Source organism: Cervus canadensis, chromosome 9, assembly GCF_019320065.1.
Source record: "Cervus canadensis isolate Bull #8, Minnesota chromosome 9, ASM1932006v1, whole genome shotgun sequence".
Classification (NCBI taxonomy): Eukaryota; Metazoa; Chordata; class Mammalia; order Artiodactyla; family Cervidae; genus Cervus; species Cervus canadensis.
Window position 1 is genome coordinate 15,136,789 of NC_057394.1, and position 11,241 is coordinate 15,148,029.

Below are 11,241 nucleotides of genomic sequence, written 5' to 3' on the forward strand. Positions count from 1 at the left end.
TTGTTTTAATATTGACACATGATGGACGTCTTTTCTGTTGTCCACATATAATGAAAGCCTTCACGCAAAGGTGTGACTCTTAAGAATGGGAATTGTACACACATTATAAGTTGTATACTTGGTGAGGGTAGGAAATACATTTCATTCAGATGCAATTTGGTACTTTTATACCCACAGCTTCACTGAGAGTGCAATTCAAAGTAGACTGTATAAAAGGAAGCAAGGGAAGTCTCTTCTCAGAAAACAAACAAAGAATTCTAAAGTTCTTTATGTTTAGAAAGAATACTTCAGCTTTTTAACCTCTGAATGTTATGAGTATCTAAAATAAAGATTAAATATTAATAATATGTAACACAAATTAATTTTATAGATGTATTTCTTACCTCAAACTCTTTCTCTTAATTTCACTGAAGTTATATTTAATAAACAGAAATTTTAATGAAGCAAAATGGACTCTATTCACAATGGGTGGGAAGGAGATTATAACTCTGGTAGTGTTTTATAAGTTATTTTAAAAAATTGACAAGAGAAAAGGTAAATTGTTCTTATTTTCTTGATTAAATTGAAGAAAGTTATCATGTGATTTATAAGTCTAAGAAATACTATAAGGGATCAATGGGACATTTTATTAATATGAATCTCAATCTATAACTTTAAAAATCTCATTTCCTCTATTATAACACTTCATTTTAAAAAATTGTTATTTATTTGCTTATTTTAATTTTTGCCATGCTAGGTCTTTGTTGCTATGCATGGACTTTCTTTACTTGTGGTGAGCGGGGGTTTCTCATTGCAGTGGCTTCTCTTGTTGTGGAGCACAGGCCCTAGGGCACACATGCTTCAGGAGTTATGGTTTGTGAGCTCAGTAGTTGCAGAGAAGAGACTCTAGAGTGCGGGTTACACAGCTTGTGGGATCTCCTGAGGTCAGGGATAGAACCCATGTCTCCTGCGTTAGCAGGTGGATTCTTAACCACTGGATGACCGGGGAAGTTTGAATGTATAATCATCAGTGTCTCACAAGCATTTAATAGATTTTTCTTTCTGGGGGAGTTGGGGTGGGGAAGGTACAGAGATTTCTTCTCTCCCCTGCCCCCACACCTCATAGCCTCCCAACTATCAACATAGAGTGAAAGATTTGCTACTTCTGATGAATCTATAGAGACACATCAGTCACCCCAAATCCATAGTTTACATCAGGGTTCACTCTTGGTGTCGTGCATTCCGTGGGTTTAGACAAATGTATAATAACATTTCCATCATTATGGTATATTACAGAGTATTTTCATTGCCCTAAAAATCCCCTGTGCACCATCTACTCATCTCTCATCCCACCTCCACCTTCTGGCAACACTGATCCTTTACTGTCTCCATAGTTTTGCCTTTTTGTCCTATATTTAGAATCATACAGCATGTAGCCTTTTCAGACTGACTACTTCACTTAGTAATGAGCACTGATGTTTCCTCCATGTTGTTTCATGTGTCGGTAGCTCATTTGTTTTTACTGCTGAGTAGTACCCCATTGCCTGGATGAACCAGTTTGTCCATTCACCTGTTGAAGGATATCTTGATTGCTTCCAAATTTTGGCAGTTATGAATAAAGGTGCCCTAGATATTTCATAGATTTAAAAAAAAAGGTTTCTCTTCCTTAAAAATTAAATACATAATGAACCAGCTTACTTCAAATATGCATCCAAACCAGACTGAAGAGGCACCTCTTTCTTTCATTTCATGCTGTCTCCATATTTACATTAATTGCATTGTTGTTAATATTAGCATATTGATTCTTTTCATCTTCTATTTTTTTTAAACAGTGGAGGAAAATGTAATAAAACACCTAAATGGATCTACAAAGAAGGGCCATTACAATACAGAGATGATTGTTTTATGGAAACTGAACAAACTGACTGATTGAGATGGATGGCAATGCTTGATAGTCAGTTGCTGGGTGAAATTCTAAATTTGAAATAAGAAAAGTGGTTTGAGGTTAGTAAAGGTTATGACCCAATGGGACATCTAGATGTGTGCTAGAAATAGCCTCCCTGAGTGTTTTGATTAATGAGTAGAAACTTAAGTCTCTTGGCTGTTGCAGAATGATAAATGACATACACATAAAGGTATCAAAACTTTTAGTCCAGAATTTGGTCTCAATTTAGACAGAGTGGCGTCTCTCATGGGATACAAGCAAGCTATACTGCATAATTTGATTCTGAACTTTGTGTGGCTGCATGACATGGAGTTAAATGTATCCTTACAGATCAGCTCATTTGAAGAGGTGGCACCTCAGGCTCTTTGACCAAAACTACCAGCTTTGAACCAAAGGCCAGTTGCTCTTTCCCAGTCGCTTCTTTTCTAAAGCTATTGCTATCCACCTTATTGTGGATCCTCCATCTGGTAGATTGTTGCCAATAGTAAAATATTGTCACTATACAGAATCCAGAGAAACCCACTGCAGGTAGTAAAACAAAGTAAAAAAAATAAAAAAAAAAAAACAAAAAACAACTATCATTTTAATCTCAATTCCTCTGTGTGATAGACTCTGGTCGATAGTAAAATGCCATCACCAGGCAGAATCAGCAAAACCTACTACAAAGTAAAAAAGAACAATAACTTTAGTTACCAAAGCTCAGCCATAGTCAAATGTTAGGAATCCAGAAAGAACTTACAGTTGAGTCAGTGAAAGGTATTAGCTGCCAGTGCAGTAAAGATGGATCAACATACAAGTCAATATACAGCAGGCTGATTCTGAGCTGACAGGTGATACACAACACATTTTTCCATGAAAGAGAAATGAAGGAATGGGAATGGCAGGCAGAGTCTAATAGCTTCTTAGCCAGAATACCTCACAGCTTCTTTGTTGCTTTCATCAGTACACTCTCAGGATCCAGCTTTCTTAAGATCTACCATTTTGGTCGTTGTTCAAAGCATTCGATACCATTTTTGTTGTTGTTGTAGTAGGTCTTTGTTGCTGCGTGGGTTTGCTCTAGTTGTGGTGAGTGGGAGCTACTGTTTGTTGTACTTTTCACACTGTTCATGGGGTTCCCAAGGCAAGAATACTGAAGTGGTTTGCCATGCCCTTCTTCAGTGGACCATGTTTTATCAGAACTCTTCACCATGACCCATCTGTCTTGGGTGGCCCTACAAGGCATGGCTCATAGTTTCATTGAGTTAGACAAGGCTGTGATCCATGTGATCAGATTGGTTAGTTTTCTGATTGTGGTTTTCCTTGTCTTTTTCCTTGTGGTTTACCTCTGATAGGTAAGGATAAGAGGCTTATGGAAGCTTCCTGATGAGAGATTGACTGTGAGGGAAACTGGATTTTGTTCTGATCTGTGGGGCCATATTCGGTAAATCTTTAGTACAATTTTCTGTTGATGGGCAGGGCTGTGTTCTCTCCCTGTTGTTTGGCCTAAGGCCAAACTATGCTGGGGGGTAATGAAGATAATGGAGACCTCCTTCAAAAGGATTTGTGCACACAATGTTGCATTCAGTGCCCCTAACCCAGCAGCAGACCACTGCCGACTGGAGCCTCTGCTGGAGACTCCTGGATACTCCAAATCTTGCAGAATTTCTGGGGGTCAGTAATCTGGAAGCAGCTTGGCTGGGTAATCTGGCTCATGGTCCCTCATGAGGCTGCAGCCATCAGAAGGCTTCTATGGGGCCTCACTCTGCAAAGTAATACTCAAAATGCTCCAAGCTAGGCTTCAACAGTACATGAACTGAGAACTTATAGAGGTTCAAACTGGATTTTAAAAAGGCAGAGGAAGCAGTGATCAAATTGCCAACATTCATTGGATCAAAGAAAAATCAAGAGAATACCAGAAAAACATCTACTTCTGCTTTCTTGACTATGCCAAAGTCTTTGACTGTGTGGATCACAAGATACTATTTAAAATTCTTCAAGAGATGGGAATACCAGACCACCTTACCTGCCTCTTGAGAAATCTGTATGCAGGTCAGGAAGCAAGAGTTAGAACCAGGCATGGAACAATGGACTAGTTCCAAATTGGGAAAGGAGTATGTCAAGGCTGTATATTGTCACCCTGCTTATTTAGCTTATATGCAGAGTACATAATGCGAAATGCTGGGCTGGATGAAGCACAAGCTAGAATCAAGATTTCTGGGAGGAATATCAATAACCTCAGATATGCAGATGACACAACCCTTATGGCAGAAGTGAAGAAAAACTAAAGAGCCTCTTGATGAAAGTGAAAGAGGAGAGTGAAAAAGCTGGCTTAAAGTTCAACATTCAAAAAACGAAGGTCATGGCATCTGGTCCCATCACTTCATGGCAAATAGATGGGGAAACAATGGAAACACTGACAGACTTTATTTTCTTGGGCTAAAAAATCACTGCAGATGGTGATGGCAGCCATGAAATTAAGAGATGCTTGCTCCTTGGCAGAAAAGCTCTGACCAACCTAGACAGCATATTAAAAAGCAGAGACATTACTTTGCTGACAAAGGTCTGTCTAGTCAAAGCTGTGGTTTTTCCAGTAGTCATGTATCGATGTAAGAATTGGACCATAAAGAAAGCTGCGCACCAAAGAATTGATGCTTTTGAATTGTGGTGTTGGAGACCTCTTCAGAGTCCCCAGGACTGCAAGGAGATCAAACCAGTCATTCCTAAAGAAAACCAGTCCTGAATATTCACTGGAAGGACTGATGTTGGAGCTGAAATGCCAATACTTTGGCCATCTGATGTGAAGAACTGACTCATTGGAAAAGACCCTGATGCTGGGAAAGATTGAAGGCAGGAGGAGAAGGGGAATAGAGGATGAGATGGTTGGATGGCATCATGGAGTCAATGGGCATGAGTTTGAGCAAGCTCTGGGATTTGGTGATGGACAGGGAAGCCTGGCATGTTGCAGTCCATGAGGTCACAAAAAGTCGGGTACTACTGAATGACTGAACTGAACTGAACAGACTTTTCATTACAGTGACTTCTCTTGTTGCAGAGCATGGGCTCTAAGCACACAGGCTTCAGTAGTTGTGGTACTTGGGCTTAGTTGCCCCTTGGCGGCATGTGGGATCTTCCTGGACCAGGGGTTGAACCTGGGTCCCCTGCATTGGCACGTGGATTCTTATCCACTCTACCACCAGGGAAATCTAAAGCACTTCTCTAAAAGTGATTCATGATTTATTTAATCATTTTGCTATTGCTGAACTTAGAAGTTAGGATGTTTCTAAATTCCAGTATTATAAGCACTGCTCTGAGAAACATGAAAGTGAAAGTTAGTCGCTCAGTCATGTCCAGCTCTTTGTGATCCCATGAACTATACCCTGCTAGGTTCCTCTGTCCATGGAATTCTCCAGACAAGAGTACTTCCTGGAATGGGTTGCCATTTCCTTCTCCGCAGGACCTTCACTATCCAGGGATTGAATCCAGGTTTCCTGCATTGCAGGCAGATTATTTACTGTTTGAGTATTTGTACATAAAGAGCTGTCTATAGCTGACTTTTTACCTTCTTCATCTTCAAAGTGGAAATCTTATTGAGTCAAAAAGAATGAACATTTTTAAGGCTCTTAATAATAAATATTGTTAGATTATTTTATGAAAAAACTATTCTAATTTATATTTTGCCAACAATATACTACAGTGTCTATCAGACTTTGCCTTCATTAGGATGGGTTATTCTGTTTTTTTCTGGGTTCTTTTTTTGATGGCCATTAGGCCTCTCTATTTGGCTGAAAAACATTTGAAGCGTGAACCTGTGTGACACAATCAGAGCCAGCACCATCACGAAACATCCTTAATTTAACAGGGTAAGAATGAACGTGTTTGTGTTATTTTATTATTTTTTACTGTTTTGCTGAAATTTCCTCTTTATCTATTGTTTTTCTAGATTGTGAGCCTAATGAAAGTAGGAATTTCTATTTTTTAGGTATATTCTTTTCTGAGGACCTCTTTCTCAACTCTTAACAGTTTCTGGACAACTCATCTCAGTTATGGACTAGTGTTCCAAATGAACTGAAAACAAAATTACTCAAGATTCCATTATTATTATAACATCTTAAAGGAATATAAAATAGAATATACTGATCCAAAATAAGGAGTTTTGTTTAAGTTTTTATACCAGGACTCTCTGTAAAAGTGTTATAGTGCAAGTATGTCTGAGAGCCAGTGAGAAGTGAGACAAGTAATTCATTACCAGTAACAAAGTTCTGAAATGTGAGGATGATTTCTTTTCATGAATTAGATCACATTCAAGGTTATTTGTATAATAACATGAACATTATTAATTTGCTTTCTTGACTGTGAGAGATCTGTGGTGCCAGAGCCTGTCCATTGGTTACCACAGTCCTGTCCATAGAAATATAAAGTGAACCACATCTGTAATGTTAAATTTGTAGTGGCCATTTTAAAAGGAACAAGTGAAGATAATATCAGTAACACATTGTTACACCAGTGTGTCCAAAACACTATATTAACATATAAACAATATAAAAATCATTAATGAAACAAATTATGTTTTTTGCTATCTTTGAAATCTATTGTGTATCTTATCTTACAGTTATGGCACATCTCAAATTTGGACCGGATGCATTTCAAGTCCTCAAAATTAGCATGTAAATAGTGCTACTGTATGGGGTAATCCAGGGTTTATAGTATTAGCTAGGACTTTTATGGGTTCATGCATACTAAGTCACTTCAGCTGTGTCCAACTTTTTGTGAAACCACGGACTGTAGCTTGCCAGGCTCCTCTGTCAATGGAGATTCTTCAGGCAAGAATACTGGGGTGGGTTGCAATTTCCAGGAGTAAATATATTTTTCAATAATTAGGAGGATGTTTCTGGTAAGTGTCATAGTTTAGATTCCCTGGTAGCAGACTATGAGAAGGATTTGAGTAGAAGGAGTTTATTTTATAAGGGATGCCAGGAAAACATTTGTAGGGAGTGAAGAAATGAGACAGAGAAGGGAAGGAAGCCAATGAAAACTGTGTTAACAAGTTACTGCTTAGGCAACTCAGCTGCTTAGAGTGCTGGGAGACAGAATTGTTCTAACTCACAGACAAGGGCACTGGGGCATTTATCTCCCAGCTCCCCATCCATCACCAGTTGAGGGTTGAATCCAGGGGTTCAGACTTTCCTTGACTATGGCCCCAAAGTGCTCCCACAGCCGAAAAAAGGCCCTTCAGCAGAGAGTTGCAGATAAGCAGTGAACTTTTTACTCCTGGCGAAGAGTCAGAGGACATGAGCTCTAAAGTGACAGCTCCTACTCCAGCAGGTCCCATCATCTAAGGAGGGTTCCTAGTGCCCTCAGGAACCCCAGAGATTTGATGCCACCTAGACTCTCCTTTGGAGAAGGCAATGGCACCCCACTCCAGTACTCTTGCCTAGAAAATCCCGTGGATGGAGGAGCCTGGTAGGCTGCTGTCCATCAGGTTGCTACCTGTCGGACATGACTGAGCGACTTCACTTTCACTTTTCACTTTCACACGTTGGAGAAGGAAATGGCAACCCACTCCAGTGTTCTTGCCTTGAGAATCCCAGGGATGGGGGAGCCTGGTGGGCTGCCGTCTATGGGATCACACAGCGTCAGACACGACTGAAGTGATTCAGCAGCAGCAGCAGCAGACTCTCCTTTATATCACCATGCTGTTCACTTACATGTCCTTAACTCCCAGAACAGTTCATGGTACACAGTAGGTGTTTAATAAATAGTTGTTGAGTGTATGACTTCCCTTTGGGTTCCTGCTTTACTCTTTCTGGCCTCTTCATGTGAATGGGAGGCATGGCTACCAGCAGTTATGGATCATATCCTTATAAGTCCCTAATCAGAAAGGAAAGAGAGGTTTTTCTCTCTCTAGTGCCAGCAAAAAACAAACAAACAAACAAAAAAACAACTAAAAAACAGCCCCACTATTTGTAAACCTGAAAACAGTTAGGTCAGAAAGGTTAGGTAAAAAGGAAAGTATCTAAATCTCTAGTCCCTTGGCTCCAGATTCAGTCTTCTCTATACAAACTGACACTGGTTTTCAATGTCTCTTATAAATACCATGTTAGCGTATGTCCAGAATAAGATGCTAAGAAGTTTCAAAAGATCTTAGTTTAGAAAAAAAAAAAAAAGACAGCAGAAGCTGAAGGGATTGAATGTACTTGGCAGTTTGGAGATGGCTAATTATGGTCCTGAGATAGTTGTGGGGACCAGACAGAACAGTCTGGGGCAGTCTGACAAGGAAGTCACTAGACCTCCAACTTTAGCAACCAGTTCCTTCATTTTTGAAGTAGAACTAGTAGCTGAGTGTTTACTGCACTGGAAAATGTAGGGAATGTAAAAGAGACCTTTACATCAGGAGAAGTCTGGTATCATACATTGTGGATTACATTATCTGAGAGAGAGCTAACATGAGAAAGGTAGGTTATTGAAAAATTACAATTTTTAGCTCTAATCACTTTTCTTTTTTGCAACAGAAAATTTCAAACATGCATGAAAAGCAAGAAAATAGTAGAATAAATTCTCATCATGCCCATCAATACAAAATTATCAACACCTTGCATTCTTATATGTTTGACTCATAAAAAATGTTTGAATATATTAAGGGGTTCTTTAAAATCAATTTCTCCTCTGGCATTAAGGTATAATTGACAAATATTATATATATTTAGATGTTCAACCTGATGACTTGATTTACATATACATTGTGAAATATTCATCACAACTGAGAGTCAATGCCTAGGTAGGTTGATAAGAAGTCCAGGGTCCCTGAGGAGGAGAAAGGGGTCTGGAGCCATCAAGAAGAAGAAAGGGGTCTGGGGCTCTCAGGGAGAAAAAGACAAACTTTTCTTTTTTTTACATTGCTTTATGGTAGTCAATATAGCAATGTAGCTTGCTCCAGGACATGTTTCTTCTTCTTGGGAACCTTCTGACTAATCCTGTCATCTTCAAATGTATGTTGTGGGAGTGGGTCTGGTAAAAGTATATAAGGCCTTGATAAGACTACTGAGTGGTGATACTCTCTATCCCCCGCCCCCTGTCTCCCTTCTGATGTCTATGTCAGAAGATTTCTCTGTCCCTTTTCATAGTTTAATAAAACTCTGCTACACAAAAACTCTTAAGTGATCAAGACTGGTTCCTGGTCCCGAAGCTAAATCTTCAACTTTGGAGATCACAAATTCAACACCATTCACCTTAAGCTATCACAACCAAGCCAATCAACATGTCCATCACTTCCACTTTTGCCATTTTCCTTTTTTTTTTCTTTTTATGTTGAGAACTACTACTCTTTAAGCAAATTAAAAGTACACAGCAATATTATCACATTGCTGTACACCAGTTTTCTAGAACTTACCTTTCCATCTTGTATAACTGAAGCTAAAAGCTGTCAATAATAACACAAATTTTAGCCAAGGTATATGGGAAATAATCAAAATAATATGGTGATCTTGTTGTAGGTACATAAATTTTTATCTTTTTTCATTTAGAGTAGAAGGGAAGAGAAACTGTTGAGCTGGTAATTAAACACTTATGAGTAGGTCCCAAGATTTTGCTCATTCAGTCCTGCAGTCATTCATTCATTCATTCACACAGCATATTTTAGGCACTTTTCACACACTGTCCATCTACCAGTGAGATAAGCATGTTGAGCCCCAAACTTGGGTCCAAGACCTTGGACAAGTGCTGTCCTTGAGCCTCATCTTTCTTATCTGTACAATAGGGATAATACCTTCTTGAACAGCGCATTGTTAGAGTTGAAAGTGAGGTAAGGTCCCCAGAAATGTCATATGTATTTTGTGACATATGTCACTGTTACTTATCTAGGTTCTGAACACATGATGAAAGAAATTAGGAGGCAGTTTCTCTCCCCTCAGAGTCCCCTTTCCCAATCTAAGAGGGCAGCAAAAAGCTCACGGAGGTTCCCTCACAATGCTACGTGTGAGATGCCACAGGACATCTCACGTGGGCTGTTCATGCCTTCCGCCAGCTTTCTCCAGGCCTTCCCTGCAGTCCATGGGGAGCTTCGGGGCAGCAGAGGAGGGCAGAGCCTGAGCCTCCCCTCTTCTTCTGGGTGAGTGCCTGGGCTCAGAAGAGGAGTTTCAGCGGAGTTTGCAGCCAGGTGGGATCCTTGGAGCTGGTTTGTTCCTGCTGTCCTGTGTACCCTCCTCCAACAAAGAGCCGGTGGCCTTGCCTTCCACTTGCATGCGGCTCCTGGAAGCTTTGGCCTGACTGCCTCTTCGTCCTGCAGCCCCATATACGGCCCTACTTCTCCCGGAGCGGTGACAGCAGCGCAGAGTCGGCGACCGACCGGGAGGTTGCGCAGTTGGGGGAGGCGGAGACCTGGCGGGCGGTGGGAGCTCCACCCGCAGAAGCCTGTGGTTTTTCAGGGCCCGCCCAGCAGACCTCAAAGGCAGACTGGTCTCCAGCATCTCCGCGGTAGCCTCTAGGAGCAGCGGGAGCCTCACCGCGGCCAGAGCAGCGCCGCCCCGCTCCACGCCCGCCCCGGCCGGCACGATGCTGCCGCAGTACCCGGAGGTGAAGCCCAACCCATTGCAGAAAGCGAACCTCTGCTCACGCCTGTTCTTCTGGTGAGCGCCCCCCGGCCATGATACGCGGCAGTCATGGCGCCTTCGGCTGCCCGCGCCTTTCGGAAACAAGTGTGGGCCCTCCCAATGCTGTCCTGCTGCCCCCTGCACCCTGGGGAGGCGGGGCACGACTGGGCAAGGAAGTGGGGAGCAGGGGTGGGGAGGGGACCCAGGGACCTGGTGGCGGAGGTCTCCGTGCCTTGCTGCCGGCAGCCCCTCCAGAGCCAGAGAGCAGGAAGCGGGAAGGCTGCCAGGGGGAATCACAGCCCAGTGGGAAATGCACTGAACACCCAGCCTCTACTCTTAACCGGCTTCCCCTGAACTGCTCAGGAATTCCCAGTTCTGAACTGAAGCGTCACACCCCCACCCCCACCCCGTCCCCAGCCCCAAGCAAGCAGCTTATGAACAGCTTCCTTCATCTAATTAGTGCCCTGGACCGTTGTTGTTCAGTCGTTCAGTCGTGTCCCACTCTTTGCAACCCCGTGATGGCAGCACTGCCGGTCTCTATCCCTCACCGTCTCCGGAGTTTGCCCAAGTTCATGTCCATTGCACCCGTGATGTGATGTCATCCATATATCTCATTCTCTGACACCCTCTTCTCTTGCCCTTAATCTTTCCCAGCATCAGACCCTTTTCCAGTGAGTCATCTGTTTGCATCAGATGACAAAATACTGGAGTTTCAGCTTCAGCTTCAGTCCTTCCAAAGAATATTCAGGGTTC

At 41.9% G+C, this 11,241-nt stretch overlaps 1 protein-coding gene across 2 annotated transcripts in view; it reads left to right on the forward strand.

Moving 5' to 3' along the window:
• The window catches only part of LOC122447477 (ATP-binding cassette sub-family C member 4-like), a 1,659,665-nt gene that overhangs the window by 1,088,919 nt on the left and 559,505 nt on the right, over positions 1-11,241 (forward strand). Inside the window, exon 1 of one of the 2 annotated variants that reach the window (XM_043478130.1) lies at positions 9,555-10,524. The exons of the other annotated variant lie outside the window; for it this stretch is intronic. Within the exon in view, the coding sequence (XP_043334065.1) occupies positions 10,451-10,524 (74 nt within the window). The 5' untranslated portion in view covers positions 9,555-10,450. Of the gene's footprint in view, positions 1-9,554; positions 10,525-11,241 lie in introns of those variants that run through there. 2 annotated transcript variants of the gene reach the window in all.